This window comes from Pipistrellus kuhlii, unplaced genomic scaffold, assembly GCF_014108245.1.
Source record: "Pipistrellus kuhlii isolate mPipKuh1 unplaced genomic scaffold, mPipKuh1.p scaffold_m20_p_2, whole genome shotgun sequence".
Classification (NCBI taxonomy): domain Eukaryota; kingdom Metazoa; phylum Chordata; class Mammalia; order Chiroptera; family Vespertilionidae; genus Pipistrellus; species Pipistrellus kuhlii.
This window is the reverse complement of record NW_023425515.1, coordinates 182,344,425-182,370,937: the sequence shown is the minus strand read 5'-3', so window position 1 is coordinate 182,370,937 and position 26,513 is coordinate 182,344,425. Positions and strand designations below refer to the sequence as shown.

General features: G+C 50.8%; 1 protein-coding gene across 1 annotated transcript in view; it reads right to left on the bottom strand.

Annotated features, from left to right (window-relative positions):
- Positions 1-10,150: 10,150 nt before the first annotated feature.
- Positions 10,151-26,513, bottom strand: part of MYOM3 (myomesin 3) — a 51,469-nt gene continuing 35,106 nt past the window's right edge. The window contains exons 23-37 of the mRNA XM_036448264.2: positions 25,209-25,318; positions 23,611-23,655; positions 22,874-23,010; positions 20,947-21,091; positions 20,751-20,810; positions 20,320-20,387; positions 19,159-19,269; positions 17,796-17,883; positions 17,221-17,259; positions 16,859-16,967; positions 15,081-15,244; positions 14,839-14,875; positions 14,632-14,654; positions 13,135-13,190; positions 10,151-11,839 (exon numbers count right to left, since the gene is read on the bottom strand). Coding sequence (XP_036304157.1) covers positions 11,576-11,839; positions 13,135-13,190; positions 14,632-14,654; positions 14,839-14,875; positions 15,081-15,244; positions 16,859-16,967; positions 17,221-17,259; positions 17,796-17,883; positions 19,159-19,269; positions 20,320-20,387; positions 20,751-20,810; positions 20,947-21,091; positions 22,874-23,010; positions 23,611-23,655; positions 25,209-25,318 — 1,456 coding nt within the window. The 3' untranslated portion in view covers positions 10,151-11,575. The remainder of the gene's footprint in view (positions 11,840-13,134; positions 13,191-14,631; positions 14,655-14,838; positions 14,876-15,080; positions 15,245-16,858; positions 16,968-17,220; positions 17,260-17,795; positions 17,884-19,158; positions 19,270-20,319; positions 20,388-20,750; positions 20,811-20,946; positions 21,092-22,873; positions 23,011-23,610; positions 23,656-25,208; positions 25,319-26,513) is intronic.

The following is a 26,513-nucleotide window of genomic DNA, read 5'->3' as shown; positions in this document are numbered from 1 at the left end:
TAAAAAAATAAAGCATACCGTTTGATGAGTTTTGACAATGTATACACACTTGGGAAATGACCACTACAATCAAGTTATAAAACTTTTCCATCGGTTCCCAACATTTCTTCCTGCTCTTTAGCAGTTATCCCCTCCTCACCGCAGATCCCGTTTGCCTTTTCTGGAAGTTCATGTAAATGGAATCACCGGCATGTATGGCATGGCGGGCTGTCTTGGCTCGGCCGGAGGTTCAGCTGTGTGGTTGCTTGTATCAGTAGTTCCTTCCTTTCCACAGCTGGCTCCACGGTGTGCGGTGACCACAGTTTGTCCATTCTCTTGTTGACAGACATCTGGGTTGCTTTCAGTTTCCCATGATGACCAATCCAGTTGCTAGGTGCATTTGGGTATACATCTTTGTTGAACAGACACTTTCATTTCGCTTGGGTAACAGCAGCAGTGGAATGGCCTGGTCATATGGTAACTGCACATTTAACTTTATAAGGAACTGCTGCGTAGTATGTTCTGATGCAATTGGTTTGGACTCGCAGGGACTGGAACTGCCTCAGGAATCGGGTACAGGGGGGATTTCTAGAAGGGAGAGCAGGTTCCTTGATCAGTGAATAACTTGCCTGACTATTTCAGGAATTCCATGAACACTTACCGGTAGGTAATGAGAACATGTGGGGTAAGAGGCAGGTAGAAGTCATGGGGTGACTGCTTGAAGGAGGATTGTGGGGACTTTTGAAAGGGGTGTGTGTGTGTGTGTGTGTGTGTGTGTGTTGGGGGGGCATTGTGTGTGAAACAGGGCTCAGGGTCGCAAACTAAAAAATCTCAGCACAGTCTGGTTTTAAGTGATCAACAGTTCTCTTTAGGGCAACTTGTTTTTTGGCCTTTTTAAAAAACAACAACAACAACAACACACACACACACAAAAACCTCCTAACTATCCACTATCATCAAGGAGAAAGGAAGGCAAAGAGAGGAACACATCTGCCTCTCTATGCTGGGCACTTACCATATTTATCTCATTTAATCCTCACAGCGACAAAGTGAGGTCTGTGTTCTTTCTCAGTGTTTGATTTAAGGATCAGTTATAAACCACCAGAAGCCAATTCCAGCATGTCAGCAGGGCTGAATCATCTGGAAATGGCTGAGGGCATTTCCCCAAACCTGAAAAGGATGCATGAATGATTGCCAGACAGCTGAGGGCATTTTAATCTACATGTTATTGCCTCCTACTGGCCAAACACCTGAACAGCTGTAGGCAGTTTCCCAAATCTGACAATGGATTCTGTATACCAAACCCTGACCTTTGGTATGTATATCTACCTTGCTTTAGGACAATTTGTGTTAATAAAAAGCAAGGGGTCCAGAGAGACAGGAGAACTTGGTTCGGCTAATTATATATATATATATATATATATATATATATATATATATATATATATATATATATATATATATTTAAAGCAGCCCTAACCGGTTTGGCTCAGTGGATAGAGCGTCAGCTTGGGGACTGAAGGGCCCTGGGTTCGATTCCGGTCAAGGGCATGTACCTTGGTTGCAGGCACATCCCCAGTAGGGGGTGTGCAGGAGGCAGCTGACCGATGTTTCTAACTCTCTATCCCTCTCTATTCCTCTCTGTGAAAAATCAATAAAATATGTATTTTTAAAAAAATCTCTTATCACAGGCATCTCAGTCATGAACTCAGAAGTGTGAAAAGGCATAATAATTATTTTCCCTGTTCTACAGAGCCAAGCTGTTTTGGAAGTTTGGCTATGTAATGCACATTGTAAATCTCTCCTTAAAACTTTCAGGAAAAACACTCATTATATTCATCTTTGCTTTTGAAGTTGGATGTCTGTGTGTATGCACATGCACGTGCCCATGTTAATGTAATTATGTATGAGATTGACTTAAGTCTTGGGTAGGAACAAGGAGATTCAGTTACATTTGAGTTACATGTAATGGAGAAACAGAGAATAATTGATTTGAGAAAGATGCAGTTTTCCCAAGACCACAGTGTTCTGACTCCAGTGTTATGTCCCATTTCACTACACGGTCCTGCTGAGGTTCTAGGAACTTGCCTTGGGTGCCAAGATCAGATACATTCCTCTGTTTTGTAATTCCAAATTTTTTCAATGATTCCATCTGCAGGTGGATGGATGGTCTGGTGGAGGACATCAGAATATGTCACCCTAAAACATGCCTCTTCAACTTAAAAATTATTAAGAAACTAGAGGCCCAGCTCACAAATTTGTGCATGGGTGGGATTCAGCCAGCCCACCCTGATAGGCAGTGAGGTTGGCTGGCCCTGCCCCCAATCGAGGGGCAATTTGCATATTAGGCTTTTATTATATAGGAGGATAGAAAAATGCAGGAAAAGCTCTCTATACTTTTTTTCCTTCCTGCCTAAAAGCAGGATATAAATTTTCATTTATTGGAGATGACTTTAGACTCTTCTTAGCCCAGAGATTGCAACAGAGGAATCTGCAAACAACCTTACTCCATTAATTTTCCCCACATATTTATCTTCACACAGTTTGCCACCCTTGGAAGCCAAAAGCCCGTGGTAGAATAATTTGAACTTTTATTTGTCCTGCAATTTATCTACAAATGTGCTGTTCTTTGTTGAAGATGTTACATAAGCCTGAGTTCTAAGCCATCTCTTTGAGTTACTCTTCCCTGAGCTTCTCCTATGCGCACATGAGATATACATGTTAATAAAGTTCTATTTCTTCGTCTCTTGTTAATCTGTCTCATGTCACAGAGCCCCAGCTGAGTACAGATCTCTACCCGATGTCTGAAATCCACAATTTGGTATTTGAATCACAAAAACACAAAATGATATATTTGCTTGCTCTTGCTTTATTGCACATTCTTCTGAATTTATTGAGACATATATTTTATGCTCTAAATCTTTCATGACTTAGATTTTAAAATTCAACACCCTCCCCCTTCTCTCTCACTTTTCTTTTTTCAAATACTATCTCACCGTGAATTTCAAACTCAAAAGGACTCTTTGTTCTGCTGTATCTTCCATGGCTTCCTGAGAGGGTGCACTTCACATGTCCTAGCTGCTTCTTGAGGAGGGAGAGGATTCAGAAGCAAATCCACATTGGTAACATTGTAAAATAGTATTCTGCACATGGTTACAGCTGTTTGTTTGTTTATTTTTGTTTTGTTTGTTTTGTTCATCTTCACCCGAGGATACTTTTCCTATTGATTTTTGTTTTAGAGAGAATGGAAGGGAGATGGAGCGACAAAGAGAGAAACATCAATATGTGAGAGACATATTGACTGTTGTCTCCTGCATGCTCCCTGAAGGGGTCCCGGGATCAAGCCTGAAACCCAGGTATGTGACCTTGACCGGACACAAACCTGAGACCCTTCAGTCTTAGGGTCGATGCATTTAACCACTGACCCAAACCAGCTGGGACTATAGCTGTTTATTTACATAGGCCCGGGAGCCCATGGTGGAATAATTTGAACTTTGCTCTCATTTGGGGATAGGATTTACCTGAGCATATTTGGTGAGGGGAGTAGGGTGGGATGGGTATAAGGAGGGTGGATCCTCAAAAGCTCAAATGTAGGTGGATTGTGTTCCTAGGAGGAGTGACAGTGGGGAAGAAGGAATCTGGCCACTGTAAGCTCAGATTCAGGGACTTCGCTGGGCTGTGAACAGTGGCTCTCCCACTGGGTGAGGCTGTAACTGGAACACCATGATGGTGGCTCATGGTTACCCTGGGGAAGGAGCATGCTCTGGGCACAAAAACTGAGAGTTGTGGCTTCCGGAGCCCAAGCAACAGAGAAAGTGGAGTCTTTCCCCTGTGTCAATGTAAGAAACTTTTAGACAATGAGGGCATTTGTGGTCTCCACCCTGGCGCATTCGTTGTGCCCTGAAGGGTCCGGAAAAAAGGGAAGTTACCCTGACATTCCAGAGGTACGTTATTCTAGATGCAAAAAGACAATAGGCTCAATGAAGGTGAAAGTTGACTTTTGTCAAGGAAAATTCTAGCCTAGGACATGGCAGCCCACCACAAAGCTGCTTTTGGTTCAACAGTTTTAATCCTTTGTGGTTACTTCAGGTCTCTGAGTTTGTAAGTCCACTCTGCAGGCCTCCCCTGAGCTTGTCAGGGTTAGTATGTGGACTCTTTTTATTCAGACCTGCCAACAACAGACAGGGGAGCATCAGAGTCAGATAGATAAGTGGCAAGTCATGGTGGTGCCATGGGCTGCTCGTGGGCAAGCGTAGAGGTTGGTGGCAAGTAGCCAAATAGTGGAGGGAGGCTCAGTAGCTCAAGGGTGGGGATCTGGGTGATGGGTAGTGAGAATTGCAAGAACTCCAAGCACCCGATGACTCCATTGAAACCCCTGCACTAAGAGACTTGGCCCACCCTGCCATGGCTTCTAGCAGCCTAAGGTGGTGGCTCTGGGGACACAGTCCCCTTTTGAGTTCTAATCTTCTAACACTCTGGGTTGTCAAAAGAATTTACTGTTTGTTCTAGCCAACACTTGAAGGAAGTCAGAGCCTTCCTTCCCTTAGAGCAGTGGTCAGCAAACTGTGACTCTCGAGCCACATGCGGTTCTTTGGCCCCTTGAGTTTTTAGCAAAGGCCAGCTCAGGAGTACCCTATTTAAATTAATAACAACGTACCTACCTATTTAGTTTACGTTTAAAAAATGTGGCTCTCCAAAGAAATTTCAATCGTTGTACTGTTGATATTTGGCTCTGCTGACTAATGAGTTTGCCGACCACTGTCTTAGAGCATTTACTAGAAAAGGCTTACTGCCCCTTCATCTGTCCCTTTGATATTTACATACATCTGCCGCTCATGAGGGTATTTCCCAAGGACCCGTCTGGAAGGACAGGGCCATGGTCTCCCAGTTTCTTCCTCTACCTGCTCTCTCATTCTCCCTTCACAATTGCCCTTTGCAAATCGGAATGGAACTCAGCAATTTCCTAACCATCAGCAGTTACTGAGTAAAATCTATTTGTGCTGTTTTAACTCATGTCCAGCTTTGTTTATCTTTGAGAGTTGCTAAGGAGTTGGCCTTGGGGAGCTACTCAAAGCTGCAGCCTGGACGAGGGGCAGTCACAGTGAGCTGTGTGTCCAAATATGTGCTGACGACTGCACTGGGGGCGGGGGAGGTTGTCAAGGGAACCAGTGCCTCGGGGCAGGGAGTGGTTTGAGCAGCACTTGAAGGTAGGAAGAGTGGCAGAAAGGGGTCATAGGCTAACCTGACAAGCTCAGGGAAAGCCTGCAGGCGGTCGTACACACTCTGAGACCTAAAGTAACCACAAAGGACGGTCTGAAATTAAACTTTAACTGAAAGCAGTTATGGTCACCTCCTCAGCAGGTATCGTCCCTGACAAGGGCATCCTTTACCTTGACGGAGCCCATTATCTTTTTGCATCTTCTAAGATAACATACCTATGAAATGTCAGAGTAACTTATAACTTCTCCCCCGCCCCACCCCTGGGGCACAAGCAAATGCAGCTGGGCACCGGACAGAGACCGCACATTCACTCATGGCTGTTGTTACCATGTTAACTGCTGGCTGGAACTAGCCTGCACCCACCTAAGTAAAAGAAGTGTGTGTCTGTGGTTTTACTTTTTATCCAATCCCAGAGGCCCGCCCCTCCCCCACACTCTGCTTTCTCCCGCCTCCCTAATCTATCACCAATGGACTTCATGTAACCCACTCATGTCTTCTTCTTTGATCGTAATGTATAAAAATAGGTAAAACAGAAACAAACACAAACAAACAGAAAGGCTGTTCTCTGGAGCATTATCCCAAACCATTAAGATTCTGCTTCCTGGCAATTGTCAACAGCTTGGTGCACATAAACTCACAAATATTCTCTACAGGTTTGACTGTTTTTTTAAAAATATATTTTATTGATTTTTTACAGAGAGGAAGGGAGAAGGATAGAGAGTTAGAAACATCAATGATGAGAGAAAAACATGGATCAGCTGCCTCCTGACACACCCCCTATTGGCGATGTGCCCACAATCAAGGCACATGCCCTTGAACGGAATCAAATCTGGGACCTTTCAGTGTGCAGGCCGATGCTCTATCCACTGAGCCAAACAGGTTTCGGCTCCCATGGAGTCTTTAAAATGTTCTATTATTTTAAAAATGTCAAACATATACAACAGTAGAGAGAATGGTATTCTGAATCCCCATACACCCATCACTCAGCTTCAAGAATCATCAATATTTTGTTAACTTATTCATTTATCTCCTTTCTATCCCCCCTTACCCGCCCCCCCCCCAAAAAATGGGAGTATTTTAAAGGAAATGCAAAGACTCATTTCACCATGAACACTTCCATAAACGGAGCGAAAAGACTTCTGTGTGGCCTGGTTTCTCTTTAGACCTGCTAGCACTGGAAGGGATGACGTAACAGTCAGCGCAGGGGTTTCTCCAGAAGGAGAGAGGCACATTCCTTGCAGGCTGTGCAATTTGTTTTGCTCTCAACCCAGGACCCTTCTTGGCTGAAACTCCTCTGGCCTCGGGATTTACACTTTTCTCAAATACTGCAAGTAAAAAAATCTGGCTTCCTGCAGCTAAAGACTTCTGGGGAGTGCTGCTTCGGAAACTATTTTTGGCATGAACATGTCACCCAAGCCGTTTGAAATGCTTTGGAAACTTTAAGGTATGGAAAGTATCTGACCAGAGCCTGGCTGAGGCTGAGTGGGTAGAGGTTATTACACAGGCCTGTCATTTTCCATCAGGGTTCCTGCTTCTGAAATTCCCCCACTTGCTGCTCTCAATGCCTTAGGCCAGTGTTTCCCAAACTTCTCTCATGATGAGAATCAACCACCTGGTGGAGTTGTTAAAATACAGATTCCTGAATCCCAACTAAGAAGTGCTAAACTAGAATTTTTTGGGAACATATAGGTAAAATTGTATACTTAACTAGTGCTCTAGCAACAGGTTGGGAAGAGGAGAAGGATCTGAGGGCTGGCAGTACAAGCTGTAGAGGGTGGATGCGGTGAAGCTGCAGAGTCTGACTTCATTGGGTGATAATGGCGTGTGCCATGTCACCTACCCTGGGCTCAGGAGATAGAGTAGATGAGATGGAAGAGACCCTATGGGGAGGTGGGTGATTGATAACTCTGAACCTGTGTAGGTTCACAGAACTTCTGACATCAAATGTGTGGGTTTTCCCACACCAACCACCAGTTCTCCAAATCCCCTATGTTAATTGGATGCCCTACAACGTAATTTAATTCTGACACTAACCACCCAGAGTTAGTGTCGGATTCCCCAGGTTTAAGGGCTCAACTCCCACAAGATTGCTCTCGCTTCAAACACCACGTCCCAGATTGTCTCTTGTACTTCTGACCAACCAGCTATAAATTGAGGGTTCCCACGACTTCCTCCTCAGACTCGATAATGTGCTAGAACAGCTCACAAAACTCAGGGAAACATGTTACTTCCATTGACTGGCTTATTATAAAGAATACAGAAGAACGTCCAAGTGAAGAGTGCATAGAAGATGTGTGTTGTTGCTATACCCTCTCTGGGTGTGTCCACAAACCTGGAATCCCATCATGTAGGGGTTTTAAGGAGGTTTCATGACTTTGACATGATTGATCAAACCATTGACAACTGGTGATTAAGTTGATCTCCTGCTCTTCTTTCCTCCCCGAAGTTAGAGGGTGGGATAGAAAGTTCCGACCCTATAATCACACCTTGGACTCTCTGGAGACCAGCACCCATCCTAAAGCTATCTAAGAGCTCCAGTAAGAAGTCATCTCATTAGCATGCAAAAGACATCCTTAGCATCCCGGAGACACCAAAGGTTAGGAGCTGTGTGTCAGGAATCAAGGACAAAGACCAAAGACCAAATATTTATTTATTTTATTATATCACTACTAGAGGCCCGGTGCACGGTATTTGTGGGGTGAGGAGGGAGGGGGTGGTGGTCTTCCTCGGCCCAGCCTGCACACTCTCCGATTTGGGACATCCCTCTCACAATCCAGGACTGCTGGCTCTCAACTGCTCACCTGACTGCCTCCTGATTGCCCCTAACTGCTTCTGCCTGTCAGCATGATCACCCCTAACCATTCCCATGCCAGCCTGTTTGCTTCCAACTTCCCCCTTCTGTCAGCCTGGTCATCCCTAACTGCCCTCCCCTACAGGGTTGATCACCCTCAATTGCCCTCCCTTGCTTGGCTGATCACCCACAACTATCCTCCCTTGCAGGCCTGGTCCCTTCCGACTGCCCTCCCCTGCTGGCCATCTTGTGTCCACATGGGGGCAGGATCTTTGGCCACATGGGAAAAGCTATCTTGATCTTATGTGTTGGAGTGATGGTTAATCTGAATATTACTCTTTTATTAGATAGAATACCCTTTAGTGAGGTTCATCCCACTTTCTCCCATCTGAGTGGATTGAGGTCTCATTGGGATTAAGTGGGACAAACTGAGAGAGAACAATGAAAGTTCTCAGGGACTTCCATCTCCATTGCCCCACTCTTGGGACCCGCCCTGTCCACAGTCTTCCTGGGTGGGACGCTAATGGAGAAACCAGCTGAGCCTGGGCTCTGTGAAATGGAAGCAGGTATAAACAGCAGAGCACAGAGGGTGATGGGGATCCCAGTCTTCAGGAAGGCTGCTCAGGATGCTGCTCTGAGGACTCTCTCCAGGGAGATTGGACAAAGACAGACTGTCCACATACAGCACAACAGGGCTCAGCTCTAGTTCCCAAACTGAGCAAATCACAGGCCCCAGCCCCAGGATGCACTGCTTCTGAGCTTCTTCTTAGCGTGCAATCCCATTCCCCACCATCAGGGGGCACTCACACCACGTTCCATCAGGGCCAATAGGAACTCATGACAAATTGCTGTGTGGTCCATGGTCCCCACCCAGCCCTACTCCTTTCATGGAGGAAATTTTATTCTTCTGGACAGTGGAGACTTGCTGATTTACTCATTCATTACTTTGACAATTTTCACGCCTTTATTAAGAACTATAATTGCTTCACCTCTGGGCTCCATATACTCGTCCGTTTGGCTCAGGGGCAGCATGGCAGAGCAGAATGTCCTCTGAACAGGATCCAGGGACCCTTGTTCTTGTCCTTGATCTGACCCTGCCACTTACCATTTAGGTTCTCAACTGCCAAATCTGCAAAAATGGGGCACCTGGTGCTGTCCCATTGAACTGATGAACTCTGCGGTATGAGAATGCTTAAAGCTTCTTAAGTGTTGTGCCTCTGTGATTTATTGTCGTCATTGAGATCTCTGCCTGCCTCCCTGTGTTAGGTGAAGATCATGTGAAGGAGAAGGGAGGGTGCTTTGTGTGAAGATGAAATACATGTGGACCCATATCCAGACTGCTGCTAGGGATAGGGTGCACGGATACTGTGCTGATTCCTTTGAAATTGGTGACATTTTTCGCTGACACATGTAAGAAGCCACCTCTCTCCTCTGAGATGCCAAGTATGAGAGTGGGAGGGAGGGTGAGGATGAGCCTTTTTCTTCATCAGATCATCATGAGATCAGAAAAGCAGAGGAGGATTGAGTTTTGGGAAGTAATATCAGTGTCAGCTGAAAGGGCCTTCAAAAACAATCTTTCAGTCTTCCTTTTTTTTCCCTTTTAAATTCTCATCTGAAGATATTTTTTTCATTGATTTCAGGAGAGGGAGTGAGAGAAACATTGATGTGAGACACATGGATTGGTTGCCTCCTGCCCCTGCCCCCAATCAGGATGGGGGATTGAACCTATGACAGAGGTACATGCCCTTGACTGAGAATTGAACCCGAGACCCTTCAGTCTCTGGGTTGGTGCTCTAACCACTTAGCAAACTAGCCAGCATTTTTCTCCTCCTCCTCCTCCTCCTCCTCCTCTTTGTCCTCCTCTTCCTCTTCCTCCTCCTCCTCCTTTCTCCTCCTCCTCCTCCTCTTCCTCCTCTTCCTCCTCCTCCTCCTCCTTTTTTTGTAGGTGGGAAATCAAGGCCCAGAGAAAGGAAAAGCATTGCCCAAAATGTGTTTGCCTTCAAGACCTACCTACACAATTCCCTGTCCTCATTCCTGGCCAGGGCTCATTCTGATCCTCCTGCCCTCCCCCTTCCCCTGAACACCTGGTCTGACTAAATCATAAGCCCAGAACTTGGGCTGGGCATATGTTACCCACCATGCCTGATGCATGTGCAGGTAGTGGATGTAGGGAGGATTCATTTTATCCTTAAGTTCAGAAGTCATTTAAGAAAACAGAGGTGAGTTATCTTATGGTGTTGGAGTTATAGGTGATTTTTATTTTCTTTCTTATCATTTTCATGGCTTTCTAAATGTTTGCAACAAATATCTCTAATTTTATAAACCCCACCCAATCCAAATCTTATTTTTAAAAAAGAAGAAGCCTTAGCCAGTTTGGCTCAGTGGATAGAGCGTTGGCCAATGGGCTGAAGAGTCAAGGGCTTGACTGCGGTCCAGAGCACGTACCTCGGTTGCAGGATTCATTCCCAACCCTGGTCAGGGCATGTGCATGAGGCAACCAATCAATGTGATGTGTCTCTCTCACATTGATGTTTCTCTCTGCCTCCCCTCCTCCCTTCACTCTTCCTAAAAATCAATGGAAAAAATAAGGAAATCGGAGAGTGGTGAAATGCCCAGCTCTGACTTGGAGTCCATCAAACAGGCCAACTGGGATCTGTCACAACATCCTGAAGGTCATCCAGCTCACCAGCCTGGCATCCAATGCCATCCAGGCAGCATCACCCACCTCCTCGCCTTTGCTCCCACCAGGACCCACTCCTGAAATGTCCTCCTTCCATCACCACCACCAAATTGGACTCATTGTTCAGGGTCTGACATAATTCTGCTAGTTCTGTGGAGATGTTTGAAAGCCCCCCTCCTCCAATTGGGACAGACGTCTGTCTCTCTCCTTTGACCACGAGAGGCACGTTATTTGCCCTTGTTTTATAATCTTATCATGTGCCTCGTCCCAGAGTCATTGTTCCCGGGTCTGACTCTCCCAATGGGCTGAAGCCTCCTGGGCAGCAGGGCCTGAGTAGTATTTATCTCTGTGCTCCCGATGCCATCCTCAGCCTGGCACATGCCAGGCTTCACATGAATGTTTGTTGAACTTACGTGAGTGGAAAATACAGCATCCTAAAAGAGGGATATTGTGATATATCACTTTATGGCAGGGCTAGCCAACCTTGGCACATTGACATCTGGGGAGGGATAATTCCATGTGGTGCGGAGCTGTGGTGCTTAGCAGTTTCCCTGACCTTTGCCAATAGACACTTCTGCCAAGAGATACCTCCAGTTGTGACGATAAAAAACTTGGACATTGTCTTTCGTCCCTCGGGTGGAGAACCAGTGGTATATGGTTTATAAATGGTTTTTATAAATATTCCCTAGGACTAGGAATTCCTGTTTGATTGACGAGAAAGGCAAAGCTGATGGAGCCTGTAGAGTTGAAATTGGGTCTTGCTCAGAGGTGTCTTATTCCAAGTCCAGGGCTGATCCTACTCTCCTGGAGGGGACCCCAGCCAGGTCCCCTTTGTTGCTCCGCTGTGGTGTACCACCCTCTGCCCCCCACCCCCCACCCCCGCCCCGTCTCCTGGCTGTGTCTGATCACTTCTTCTCCAGCACTTTGAGCTCCTCCCCGTGCTTGAACACGCTGATGGTGACCTGGCCTGTCTCGGAGCCATACTTGTTCTTGACAAAGACGCCGTAGCGCCCGCTGTCCTCACTGTTGACCTTCTCGATGGTGATGGTGACCTCTGACCCCCTAACCTCCATGCGGTAACGGTCAAGGAAGGTGACAGGCTGGTCATTCTTCAGCCAAGAAATTTCAGGGGCGGGGTCTCCTGAGATGACGCAGGTCAGGCACAGGGTCTGGAACGACGGGAAGAGAACACTTGATCAGCTCCTGGTAGGAACCCTTGGCATTCGCTGTCCCTCCCCCAGAGAGCTCCCAGCACACGCTGCTCCTTGTGATAGGTTCATTCTGTGCATTTTATTGTATCGCATAAAGGGATAACATTAAAGGGAGAGACATTTTACTTTAACCCCCGTCCTCCATCCTCAACTTTCCTCCATCCTCCATTTTTCTATAAGAATACTTACTAGTTAGGGTTTTAGATCATTATCATTCTGCCAAATATCTGCCCCAGAAAGGCCTGAACTTTGCTTTATTGCTTTTTGTGGTATATATGTCATTCTGACGTAGGCAAATAAGGCTATATTGCTTTAACATAAAGATTTATAAATTGCGTTTGAAAATTCTTGAGTGAGCTCTAAATCAGAGCCATATAATGTAATGGTCAAACACTGAGCGTCTGGAGCTGGGCTACCTCAGCGCTGCTCCTTCAAGCTGTGTGACCTTAGGTGAGTCCTTTAACCTCTCTGGGTCTCAGTTTTCTCAGCTATAAAGTGTGACTAGTAATAACATCTCATTCCATGTGGTTGCCTTGATGGTTAAACAAGCCAACTCATGTAGCATAAATGCAATAGTGCCTGGCACAAAGCAAGTACCGTAATAACGGTAGCTGTCATTTTCTAGAACATTAGACTTGCATAATTTCAGCCCTGGAAGGGCTTTTAGGGATTATCTAATTGAACCCCTAAAGGACACTGAATTCACAGAGGGAAGTTCATGACACCCAGGGCAGGTCGGTGGAGAGAGCTGGCAGAGCTGGGGCAAGCACTCCCTTGGGTCTGACCCCAGGCTCAGGGGCTTCCTTTGTACTACATGTGACTATGTGACCATGTCATGTGGCCATGTGACCATACTACATGTGACCATGAGGTGTTGTACTCGGCCAGGCGCTGGAATCCACAGTGCTGGAGTCCATTTGTTGTTGTTGTTCATCCTTACCCAAGGATATTTTTTTCCATTGATTTTTAGAAGTCAAAAGAAGGGAGGGAGGAAAGCAAGGAGGGAGAGAAACATTGACGTGAGAGAGACACATTGATTAGTGGCCTTGAGCACGTGCCCTGGCCAGGGCCATAGATTGAACTTGAAACCCGGATATGTGTCCTTGACCGGGTATTGTGCCTGTGATCCTTTGGTATGCGGGCCAACACTCTAATCACTGACCCACACTAGCCAGGGCTGTGCCAGAATTTCTGATGGACATGTGATGGACACAGCATGGGACTGCTGGCCCTGGGCAGGGGACAGTCTGTACCTTATCCTCCATGATTGTGGCCACATCCGGCAGGCCCCTCACCACTTTGGCACGATCTGCAAGGAAAAAGTGAGACCCCCCGCGATGAATGTTTTCCTGCAGATCGCGTCCCAGAAGCAAGTTTCCATTGAGCTGAGCAATGCTCCTTTTTCTATTTCCATCATTTCAGGCATGGAAATCTTTACATTTGTACCACACGTTTCCTTGCCTTCGGGAACAGAAAGTAGGGGACAGAATGCGTTTCTGTTACTGACTTGAAGTCCTCGTCATGACTGGTGGTACCTGGAGGGGGCAATGGGATGCCCTTCCCCTCAAGAACTGGGACAGAAGGAACATGAGATGGCTCTGAGCCTTAAACTGGCAAAAGCACACAATAGGTGTTGATGAATCAGAGACTCAAGAGGGTGGATTGGGGGGGGGGGAGGAAAAACGGGACAGAAGCATTTGGGGCAGACTCTGGTCGAGGAGGGGACTGGCGGCCATTGTGGGAAGTGGCGGCCATTGTGGGACACATGGACTCAGCAGGAAGTCCATGTGTCCCTTAGGCTGCAGTTGAGGCTGTGGGAGCAGGAGGGGTGGGAGCGTGGGCCCTAGAGCCAGACGAGGATGTGCAAAGAGCCCGAGTGGCGGGGGTCAGTCCGATGGATGTCAGGGGGGCAGGACCCTGAATGCGGTCGGGGGAGAAGGGCCCAGAGATGGACGCTGTGGGACAGTAGCCAGGCCCTTCACAGCTGGTGAAAGGGTCCACTTCCCTGGACTCTGGATTCTACAAGCCCAGCCACCGTGTGTGGCGAATGCAGCTCCCTCTCTTAGCATCCCGGACAGGGGTCCTGCCCGGGGACACGCATCCAGGATGGAGGGATGCTCTTGCTGGGTCAGTGAGTGGACGGCGGTGTGAAGGGCTTGCGAGCCTCCTGATCAGGGTGGCACCTCCTGGCAAGGTATAGGCTGAGGGGGAGGGGGGTGTCTCCAGATGGACTCTCGCCACCAAAGAGGCCACGCCCCTGAAGGACTGCCCTCTGCCTGGCCATGTAGCCCCCCACTTCCCAGTTATCTTTATGATGCTGAGGCCCGCACTTCCTGCCACGGGGGAGACTCAGACACAATGTCTCTGTGGAGGGTGAATTCCCCCTCCCACAGATGACCTCAGCTAGAGGTTTTGAGTTCTTGCTTCTGCTTCTCAGAGTCATTCAGTTTCTCACCTGCCTGTCGGGTTTCACCTGACCTTGCACTTGACGTTGCCCGTGGGCCTTCTGGGCACTTGGCCCACGCTGGGCGCCTCCACACCCACAGTCTCAGGGACCCTCGGAGTTCTTAACCACTTGTCTTCACGCTGTCACCGCCCAGGAGTCCCTGGCAGCTCCATGACAGCTCAGAGCCACGCAGACCCCAATGGGACCTGCACAGCCCCCCCTTCCCCCTCCCCCGGGGGCCATAAGCTCCCTGGCAGCCGCCCCAACCCCGGAAATGAAAACCACGGGGATGTGAGTGACTTACTCTTCTCAATGATGGCCAAGGCTCTGAAAAACAGAAATGGGAACAGGCTCAGGTTCCATTTGCTAAGGGGCAGTGGTGCGCGGGTGGGGGCGAGGGGATGAGGAGGGGCAGGAAGAGCTGGCCGGGCTCCCGGAAAGGGGTCCTGGGCACAGCTCATGCCGGACCCACGGGCCCGTGACTCACACTGAGAACCACAGAGGAACTCACTTCAGTCTCTGGTGCTCAGCCATGGCGTCCTCAAAAGCTGTGAGAGGGAAACAGGGACGGGAGAGGGGTGTCAGGGCACCTGCCCCGGTGACCCTCAGGCTCAGGGCTTGGTGCCAGGAGCCCTCCACTCTTTCCCCTCCCAGCCCAGTTCTCTTGGGCAATGCCAGGTTGGGTGGGATGGGCATGGGGTTGTCCAGAAGACCGTGGGGCTTTTACTGGGGACAGACAGGCGGACAGCTCACCTTGTCCCGAGAGGTCGGTGGAGAGCTGCCGGACTTCCTTCCCGGCTGCGATCTCCAGGGTGTACCTGCCCTTGTCTGAGTCTTTGGGATCCAGGATGTGGAGCCAGATCTCATCCAGCGTGGTGCCAGCTCGCGTCCGGTCCCCACTCTCCAGGCGCTTCTCTCTGAATGTGGGCAGAGGAATGGTTAACGGTGCAGCAACTCCCCCTCTCCCCCTCAACAGCTGTCTGCAGGTCTTCGGCTCCCCAGCCCTGAATGCCCTCTCCTGGGGTTTTGTTTCCAGATTCCTGAGCTGAAGGTGGTGAGCATCCATGAGACATTCCATAACTATCCATCCATCCATTCATCCATCCATCATCCATCCATCCATTCTATCCATCCCATCCATCCACACATCCATCCATCCATTATCCATCCATTATCCATCCATCCATTCTATCATTCATTCCATCCATCCACTCATCCATTATCCATCCATCCATCCATCCCTATCCATCTCATCCATCCACACATCCATCCATTCACCCATCCATCCACCCATCCATCCACCCATCCGTCCACCCATCCACCCATCCGTCCACCCATCCATGTGCCACTGCTGAGTCTGTGTTGTGCCATGTCCTGCAGGCTGGGAACCAGAGGAAGCAGTGCTTTAGGTTAGTGACCACCAGTCACTTCCTCACCTCTTCACTCTCCTCATCTTTACCCCTTCCAGGGTTTCTTCCACAATTACTCTCCCCTCGCCCTTAGAAAGAAACCATTTAAACTTATTTTTGTTGCTGGGTTTTGTTTGTTTTTTTGTTAATCCTCATCCAAGAATATTTTTTTCATTGATTTTTAGAGAGAGCAGAAGGGAGGGAGGGAGAAGGAGAGAGAGAGAGAGAGAGAGAGAGAGAGAGAGAGAGAGAGAGAGAGAGAGAGAAACATCTATTGGTTGCCTCCCGAACACAACCTGACCTGGGCTGGGGATTGGCCTGCAACCCAGGTACATGCCCTTGACTGGAATCAAACCCAGAACCATTCAGTCCACAGGCTGACGCTCTATCCACTGAACCAAACTGGCTAGGACTAGGGCTAACCTTTTTGGTTCTTGTTTTTAACTTGGAGTTCATTCCTGAAAACATCTGGCCCATGCCCCCAGTGTTATGTTGCAGAAGCGACACCTCTGGGCTTAGGCACAGGCCTTAGAAATGCCAGGGTGGGAGCTCCATTATCTTGGAATTCAACTTGGCCTCAGCTCTCACTCATTTGACAAACTTGTCCTAGTCAGTGCAGCCTTCTCCACAGAATGGGTGCAGCAACGTCTGCTCCACAAGGCTGAGGAGTGCCCATGGCGAGAAGGGCCAGAAAAATTCTGCTCTCACACAATCTGGGGTTCCTTAGTTCGCAGTCAAATCTTCGTGGATACCTTATCTACCCGCCCTTCATCCCTGGCCCTCAGCTAGTTGTCAGCCTCACAGGCCCTTTTACTTGAGCCTGAGTTTGCTAAGGCTGCAGAGACCAGCAAGGGCATCATGACCCCCTCCTCCACCTGGCTGGCCGGTTCGCCCTGGTTCCTGCACCCTTCCCTCCCTCAGTTCTGGAGGCAGCCCTTAGCTGGTCCTACCACCAGGCCATCCAGCTTCCCTGGGGGATCTTCCTTCTGCTCCCAATTCCCGACTCCCTCTGTGGGCAACGGACCAGTGGGAGACCCCGTCTGCCGACCCCTTGGGACTGGGCTGGGCCAGGTGCTGGGTGCCCTGCAGCCGGGGTAGGGCTCCAGGGCAAAGCCAACCTACTTGTGGGACCAGGAGGTTTTCATGTAGTCCACGTTGTAGTACTTGACTTTGCTGAAGATCCGGATCCCCTCCTCGGTGCCCTGGACTTCCAGGGGGGTGGCAGAGAGCACTGGGGAGGCAGAGGAGAGGCCTGAGTCTCCCCCGAGCTCCTTCCGGCAGCACACTTTGGGGCCCACCAGCTTGTCCTGCTCTTGGGGTGCGGTGGGAGGTTGCAGGGTTGTGAGGAGGCAGGAGCATCTCTCCCTCTGCCCCCTGTCTCTGGGTTTGGAGACTAAGCCCACCCCAGAAGCCAAGGCCGGTTGGCGGTCCCTGGAGGTGATCTGGCATCAGGGAGGGTTGGGCAGAGAGAGGGGGTTACTTACCACCAATCCTGCCCAGCTCCGTGAAGACAGCGTCCAGGGCTGGGGGAGACAGAGAGAGCGGTCAGCTGACATCGGACCTCCCCTCACCGCCCCCCATGGATGCACCAGGCAGGGGGCATCCTCAGAAGGGCTGGAGGAGCTCAGAGCGGCACACAGGGAGCTCTGCAGGACGCCTGCCAGGTCGGGGATGAGAGCCTGGGGCACTCAGTGACGGATAAGGCAGGGCCCCCACGGCTGGAGGACGATGGGCCGACCTGACAGTGCTCTTGCCGGCTGTGCCATCCAGCCGGACGAGGAGCCAGGGGCCCCATGGGGCAGAGCAGTGAACTTGGGCTGGGAGCCTCGAAGCCTGGGCTCCCGGTGGTATGTCTCAGAGACCTGGGGCCTCAGTGTCACACAGACCAGGCCCCTGCCACTGACTAGCTGTGCAGCCTTGGGCCCGTCGCTTAACCTCTCTGGGCCTCAGCTGCTGCAAGTGCTATGCGGCTCCTGCACGTCTCACTCCACAGGCAGGTCACTGTCTCTGGTTCAGCGTGAACGCCTCCTGGCCCATCCCCAACATCGCCAGCCCCTACCTTCCCCCATGAGGTCCAGTATGGTGTCGTCCTGCCCACGGTCGTCAGAAACCGACGCTCTGTAGACGCCCATGTCCGCCTTGGACAGCTGGAAGGAAGTGAGGAGGGGCAGGGTCAGCCCGGGCTCCAGGCCGGGCCTCGCTCTCTGTGTGACCTCAGGAAAGACCCATCTCCTCCCTGGGCCTCAGTTTACCCTTTCTGGAATGGGTGTGCTCTCAGGCTCCTCCAGCTCCAGAGCCCCCTGATTCCAACCAGGGCTGGCCTGGGCCTGAGGGTGCGGTGGGTGAGAGTCGAGAGCAGCTGCTCCGAGCAGAGTGAGGGACCCCTCTGCATGGAGCCTGTCTGAGCACCACTCACTGCCCCCCCCCCCCCCCCCCCCCCCCCCCCCCCCGCCGGGCTGCCCTGCTTCCTGGGGCCCTGGGAGGAGGGACCCCTGTGGTTCTGAGGAAGGAAGTGTGTCCTTTCCCTCAGGAATAGGGGGGTCCTCTCTGGCACATGCTTGTTAACCCCAAAATGAAGCCTGTATCAACACATTAAACCATTAACTTGGGTGTTACTTTAATATATATATATATATATATATATATATATATATATATATATATATATATTATTGATTTCAGAGAGGAAAGGAGAGGGAGAGAGAGAAACAGCAATAATGAGAGGGAATCATTGATCGGCTGCCTCCTGCAAGCTCCACACTAGGGATCAGGCCCCAAACCCAGGATTACTGGGGCGGGATTTAGCCTGCAACCCAGGCACGTGCTGGAATCAAACCTGAGACCCTTTAGTCCGCAGGCCGATGCTCTACCCACTGAGTCAACCCAGCGAGGGCTGAAATATTATTTGTCTTGATTCCTGAGCTTTAGTGCCCTCTTACATTTTGCACCCGTGCTGACAGGCTCACCGGCCTCACCCGGCCCTGGCCCTGCTCCTGACCCGGCGCCCGTGCTCCCGGCGCTGCCCAGAGGGTGCGAGCCCGGCGCCCGGTGCTCCCGGCGCTGCCCGGAGGGTGCGAGCCCGGCGCCCATGCTCCCGGCGCTGCCCGGAGGGTGCGAGCCCGGCGCCCGTGCTCCCGGCGCTGCCCGGAGGGTGCGAGCCCGGCGCCCGTGCTCCCGGCGCTGCCCGGAGGGTGTGAGAGCCCGGCGCCCATGCTCCCGGCGCCCGTGCTCCCGGCGCTGCCCGGAGGGTGTGAGCCCGGCGCCCGTGCTCCCGGCGCCTGGTGCTCCCGGCGCTCGGTGCTCCCGGCGCTGCCCAGAGGGTGTGAGCCCGGCGCCCGTGCTCCCGGCGCCTGGTGCTCCCGGCGCTCGGTGCTCCCGGCGCTGCCCGGAGCGGGCGAGCCCGGAGCCGGAGCCGCACCCACCTCCTCGATGCGGAGGAGCCCCGCTCCGGTCTGCGGGTCGTACTGGCCGTCCGGCGCCTCTTTATTCTGGAAGAACCACTGGAAGCGAGTCTCGCTCTTGGTGTTGGTCACCTGGGGAAAGTGGAGAATGTGGCTCCAGCGGGCTTCCTCTTTTTCAGTGAAAACTCAGCTCATCAGAACTTATTTATTTTATTTTTTAACAAATGTGACACTTTCCCCTGCACACACACACCCTCACCGTGAGTCCCAGCCACCTTCTTCCTCACACCCAGGCCTCTGCTGGCTTCTGGACTCAGGACTTTTGCTAATGCTGCTCCCTCTGCCTCTTGGTCCCTTTGCTACTCTAGCTTCCTCGTAAACACCTCTGCATCTTACACTTGTCCACTGTCACCTCCCTCGGGAAGCCTTCCTGGAAGCTCCCCAGAGTGCCCACGAGTCCCGGTCACAGCAGGAGGCACAATGTTTCCCAAGGATCCTGATTCAGACCCTGGGCTCCTACGGAGGCCACTTCCTCCTCCTTGTGTGCCCAGTGCTTTGCAGAGTGTCAGGTGCTTTGAGTTTGCTGGACGGATATGCTCGGGGAGAGTACCTCTCCCCACCCGGCCCTCCCCCAGTTTCCCTTCCACCTCTTGGCCCTCCCCCAGTTCACTAAAGAGGCTGCAGGGTGCCGAGAAGGAGCACCACTGAGTGTCAGACAGACTCCCGGCTCCACCTGTTGATTCTGAGCGACCCCCCTGTTTGTTTTCCCATCCGTGAAGTGGGGGTAATAATGCCTAACGCCCAGATGCTCGTGAGGCGGATGAAATAAAACAACGCTCTGAAGCACTGAGCAGAGTGTCTGGCAAGGCAGCCCATAGATACCAGGGAACCTGCTCAACACACGGACCCCTCACTTGCTCTCAGACCCCGGGCCCCAAAGAACCCCTGCCCTGTGCAGCTCAGAGACCCAATTCCAGGCCGACCCAGCTCCCGCTAATCCTGCTCCCTGGGCTTTGCTTTCTGGTTAAATGCAATATCCTAGGCTTCTTTGCAGGTGTGGGAGCAACCAAGCACAGGGTATTGATTTTGTGGGAGCAGAGCAAATACAGCCAGCAGGCCTGGGGACAAGCCACAGAGACAGTGGGCCTCGGGGCAGGGCTGGAGGCAGGGGCAGGGACTTGCCTTGCACGTCAGCAGCACTTGGCAGTCCTCTGTGACCTTCCACTGCAAGAACTCCTCGAAATAGGGACCTGCAAGCGCAAAACAAACACGCCCACCGGTCAGCGCTCCAGGCTCAGCCAGGGCGTCACCTGGTGGCGAGACAAGGGAAGCCAGCTGGGACTGGGGCAGCTAGGGACCACGGGTCCCCTCAGGTTCTGCCCCCACCAGAGTGGCAGAGGCCTAGGGTGCAAAATCTAAGGAGGCACCACTCTCCTCGTGGGGCGAGCGCTGTTTCGTTCTGGCACAGGGACAGAGCCGGAATGAATCGCAGTGGCCTCCCTGGGGGGCCCAGCAGGGCCGAGGGATCCATTAACCTAATAGTCCAGCGTTTCCCAGCCCTGACCTCTGGCCTGGTGGCCGAGGCCTTTGAACTCCACCCCAGTCACTCTTACCCTGTTTTCTCTTCCAGTCTCTCCTCTTGGCATCCGCTTTCCTCAGAAGTTTGTCGAAATCTGTGAACACACAGGGAGGGGCTGGCATGAGCCACGAGGAACACGGGTCCACAGAGGGGCATCGGGGTGGACAGAAGGCCCCAGAGCCGCGAGCGGAGGCCGGGGGCACGGGCGGGGTGGGCAGGGCGCGGCTGACCGTCGTCCACCAGGGCCAGGGTGATCTGGTTTTTGGCTTTCCCGTCTTGGAGCTGAGCTGTGTACGACCCTTTGTCCTCCTCACGCAGGTTCTCGATGATCACTTCCACCAGGCCCTTCTCTCGCTCAAAATTGATTTTGCGGTCCTGGGGAGAACAAACCTGAGAGTCAAAGTTGCCCTTTCCCAGCCTCAGGGCAATTGCGTTATGGGCACACATGTGCAGGTGGGCCTGCAGAGTGGTATGGGCAGATAGAAGCTTTCAGAGATGGGGAGGGAGCCGTGAGTAACCCTCTACTGCTTGCAGTGTGGGGTTCTCCCCCAAACTGGCCCCCGAGAACATGCCTGGGGGCTGGCAGGCACAGGGGTGAGTCTTGGTGCTTGAATTAATTGCAATTAATAATACGCCACAACCCCTATTGTGGCCCCCGCCCTTTCTATTAAAATACTTCTTTTACAATTCTCCACAAAAGTGTAAAGGATAATATCTAAGTAGCCTGTGCACTTGCTATCCAGAATTAACACCCATTTGTATTTTGTCATATTCAACCAGTTTTAAAAGTTTTCTTTTCCATATTTGTTTTATTTTTTAAAATGTATTTTTATTGATTTCAGAGAGGAAGAGAGAGAGAGAGAAACATCAATTGGCTGCCTCCTGCATGCCCCCCGCTGGGGACTGAGCCCGCAACTCAGGCATGTGCCCTGACTGGGAATCGAACTGTGATCTCCTGGTTCATAGGTCAATGCTCAACCGCTTAGCCACACAGGTTGGGCTCTCTTCCACACTTAAAATCTTATTTCCTCTGGTCTTATTGGTATGTGTGGCTTGAGGAAGTCATCTATTGTAGTTTTATTTTTATGTTTCTATCAGGGCCAGTGATAGTCTACCTCTGCCATGTGCCAAGTTCATACTTAATCATTAAGCAGAACATTCAAATCTGTTTCCTCCTTTCCTCCTCCTGATTCTGGGACAACCAGCCCCATTGTACAGATGCAGAAACAGAGGCCTACAGAGGGGAAGGGCTTGCCCAATAGCACACAACCGATGAGAATCCTGTGGCCTCGAACCCTGAGCTCATCCCATCTCTCCACAACACATACTTTCTGATGGTGGTGAAACTCACATATAGTAGGATCTTATAATTAAATCCGTTATGAGATTGAAATAGTGCTTGTAAGTAAAACCAGTTGAATATGAGCAACTCGTGTGTCAACTATAAAAAGCAATGGAGGACTTGTATGCATGCATATAAGCAAAACCAATGCACGAAAAACTTGGGGAGGGGGAGGGCATGTATAGGAGTGGAGGGGGGCAATGGAAAGATATGTACACATATAATACTGTAATAAAAAAATCCAAACAGTTAAAAAAAAGCAATGGAATACTACAAGTGTAATAGGAAGAAGGAGTAAAAGTAATATCAGCAAATAAAAATAATATAAGGTACACTCTCCTGCTGCACTGATTTATAATGAACTCGTTTGAATTTAAGAAAAGAAAAAAGATAAAAAATCATTCTGTCCAAGAACAGGAAAATGGATGAAAGAGCGTATGTGAAATGTCTACTTGAATAAAAACTCTATTCCATGTATGTGTGAAAATTCTCTGTATATCTCAGAGTTAGCGTCTAGGCCTGGATACTTATCAGTATGAATATGGGTTTTTCACCTGAAGAATGTCTGGTGGGACATTCAAATGTTGCAGGGGGTGTGGGAAATTCTTTTTGGGGTTCGCATTGCCTCTGCCTCCCCTTCCCGCCCCCCCCACCCCCAGGCACTGAAAACCAGGTGTCCCCATACCCACGCCATCACTGTGACCGTTTCTGATAAATCCGCTAGGGGGCGCTGCTGACTTGTGGGGAACCACTGCCCCGGAAGCCAGGAGCTGGGCTGGGGACCTCCCTTAGGAAGGAATCTGGGTTCCAGTTACCGGCGAGCTGAAGATCTCCTTCTCGTTGAAGATGAGATGCAGCTCAGCGGCCGGGGATAACTTTTCCACTTCCAGCCACAGCCGCACCTCCCCTCGCTCGAGGATGTCAATGTTCCAGCCCGAGATCAGCTTGATCACTGCGAGGTAGGCAGGAGGCAGGGAGGAGTGGGGTGGGCCTGGGCCCCCTCCTCCTCTTCCCACTTCGCAGGAGCCCCACCCTGAGCATGTCTGAAGGGCACACACTGGGATGGGGTGTCTGAGGAGGTTTGACCCATGCCCGCTCTAGAGTGAGCTCATGTTTAAGGAAGTGTTTCTTCCTCTCTCACCCTGGCGGACCCCAAGGGCTTTCAGAAACACCAGTGTCCGGGGTCTGACTGGTCTGGGGCGTGGACTGGGCATTGGGATTGTGAAAAGCTCCTGGGGCGATTCCAACGTGCACAAAAGTGTATGACCCTGCCGGCTACTGGCCAGCGGAGGGAAGCGGAGGTTTCCATGATCCAAAATCCCCTAGGAAGAAGCATCCCCTCTGCCCTCCTTGCATTCCCTTCCACCCGCCTTCCCTTTTCCATTTCACAGGCCGCTGGCAGCCAGGTCTCTGCCCTCCAGCCCCATGAAGCCCCATCCTCTGCTTCCCTTCCAAATCCCCCCCCCCCCCCCCCCGACCTCCAGCTAGTTTTTTGCTTTTGCTGATTCACCTCTGCTCCGAGCACCCCAGGAGGTGGCTGAGGATTGCTCACCTGGGTTTCTGATCTCATGGCTCAACTTCTTCAGCTTGTCCAGCTCTGGAAAGGGAAGAGCAAGGAAGAAACCACAGAGAATGAAACACTGGGGCCAGTGGGTCCACGGCAGCCATCCTAGGGCCCACGCTGGGGGGCACGGTCACTTGCAACCCAGACATTGAAGATGAGCCCTGTGGGCCTTAGCCCCGGGGCACGGAGGGGGATGCCGAGGGCTGCGGCAGGTCACCTTGAGATCAAGTGCCACCTCCCTTGAGAAGTGCCTACTAAGTGCCGGGTGCTGCATTATCTCACTGGTCCTCGCACACTGCTGTGGGGTGAGCATTATTGTCCACCTCTGAGCCCTCCGGGCCCACTGGGTTCTGAGCCCTGTTCTTAATGCCCTGGGATATGCCGCCCTGGTCTCTGAGGTCTGTCTGGCTCCAGTACAGCACTGCAGTCTAGAAGTGTCCCGGGCAGCTCTGCCGAGCGCTCATTTGCCAACTGCCTCTCTGTGTTAGGTGTTCTCTCCTGCAAAGCTGAGCTCTGAGTCTACGAGTGTCTGGCACACAGTAATAAGCACGTGTTGCATGATGACCTGGCAGGGGCCGGGCCCATTCTCTTTTCCCCTGGTAAGCCCCAGAGCCGTCAGCATGGTGAGTCTGGACTCACGGCAAGAATACAGTCAGAACAAAACAGAGAGAGAAGCCATCCCTTTTGCTGATGGCTTCAGTTTGCATGGAATCATCTAAATGTTTCTGCGTAACACTGTTTCAGTTGAGGCCCAGAGAGGTGACGTGACTTGCTCAGGGTCAAACAGCCAGAAAACTGTGGGGTTGTAATTGGGTCTGTCTGGCTCCTGCTTCTTAACAAAATTAAAGGACCTCCTGTGCCATCAACAGAGCTGTCCCCCAGTTGCTGTGGAGACAGAAGAGAGGGAGTCTTATCTGTCATCAGCACTGGTTTCAGTTCTGTTTTTATTCATTCATTCATTCATTTATACTTTTATTGATTTCAGAGAGTAAGGAAGAGGTAGAGAGATAGAAACACCAATGATGAGAGAGAATCATTGATCAGCTGCCTCTTGCACACCCCTTACTGGGGATAGAGCCCGCAACTTGGGCATGTGCCCTTGACCAGAATCGAACCGGGGAACCTTCAGTCTGCAGGCCAGCACTCTCTCCCGCGAGGGCTCAATTCTGTTGAAACCATCCAACATGGATGACCCTCCTATTCTCTGATTTGTCATAGTCCCCACTGCTCCCTATTGCTATTCTCATTTCTCTGAAGAAACATTTTTGGTTTTTTTTAGGCTATAGAAGGAAGGGAAATATCCTGGTGCCTTTGCTTTTATCCAAATTAGAAAAAGGAAGGAGAGACAAGAAGAATGCGAACTCCACCAGGCAGGGATTTTTGCCCGTTGAGTTCACGGATGTAATCCTAGGACAGTACCTGGCATATGGGATGTTTATTAATTGACTGGCTGGCTGACTGGGTGGGTGAGGACCCACTGCTCTGGAAATCGCTGCTTTACGAATTTTTGTTGCTTTTTGCCTGCCCCCGGGGGGCTCGATCTAGGCCTGACTCTCTCGGCAGGCGGCAGGGGAGCAGGGACTTACCTGCCTCCGTCAGCGTGTGGCTCGCTGAGATGTCTTCATCAGCATCGGTGACCACCACCGAGTAGGTGCCCAGGTCCTCGAGGCCAGGGTCTCTTAGGATGACCTTGGACCTGGCAGAGAGAGGAGAGCAGGTGCTCTGAGCGGGGCCTTGTGCTCTAGAGGCCTGGGGGCTGACGAGCCTCCATCAGCGTTGGAGTCTTGCAGCCCAAACTCCTCACACCTCCTCGAGGTCCTCTGCCTAGGGCAGCTCAGGCCTGGCACCTTCCATGGCTCCCATTAGCAGGCTGGCTGGCACAGGGTCTTACCAGTTGCATGGCCCAACTGCCCCTATAAGGCGTAAGCCATCAGCATTACCTCCGGCTGAACAGGGCCGGGGCCATGTGCTGCTGGGGTGGGGCCATTTGACAGGGACCCTTTTGATCATCTGTTCCCAGCCCCCCCCCTTTTATTTATTTATTTTTATTTCAGAGAGGAAGGGAGAGGGAGAGAGATAGAAACATCAATGATGAGAGAGAATCATTGATGGGCTGCCTCCTGCACCCCCCCTCCTGGGGATGGAGCCCACAACTCAGGCATGTGCCCTTGACAGGAATTGAACCTAGGATTCTTCAGTCCGGAGGCTGATGATGCTCTATCACAGTGGTTCTCAACCTTCCTAATGCCGCCACCCTTTAATACAATTCCTCATGGGTGACCCCCGATCATAAAATTCTTTTCGTTGCTACTTCATAACTGTAATTTTGCTACTGTTAATGAATCCTAATGTAAATATCTGTGTTTTCCGATGGTCTTCGGCTCTACTAGAGACCCACAAGTTGAGAACCAGAATTAAACTTGTGAACCTTCAGTCTGCAGGCTGACTCTCTCTCCACTGAGCCAAACCAGCGAGGGCTCAATTTTGTGTAAATCATCCAACATGGATGACCCTTCTATTTGCTGCTGTAGAGCCTAAGACCATCGGAAAATACACATATTTACATTACAATTCATTAACAGCAGGAAAATTACAGTTATGAAGTAGCAACGAAAATAATTTTATGGTCAGGGGTCACTGCCACATGAGGAACTGTATGAAAGGGTTGCAGCATTAGAAAGGCGGAGAACCACTGCTCTATCCACTGAGCCAAATCGGCTAGGGCCCACCCCTCTTTTTTACCAGTGAGATGAGACTGAGCCCACAGATGCTCCAAGAACAGGTCACTGATTGCCAAGCTAGGAAGGGAGTCCTATGCAGTTGCTCAAAAACAAAACAAAACAAAACAAAACAAAACAAAACAAAACAAAACACAAACCCACTCCAAATGA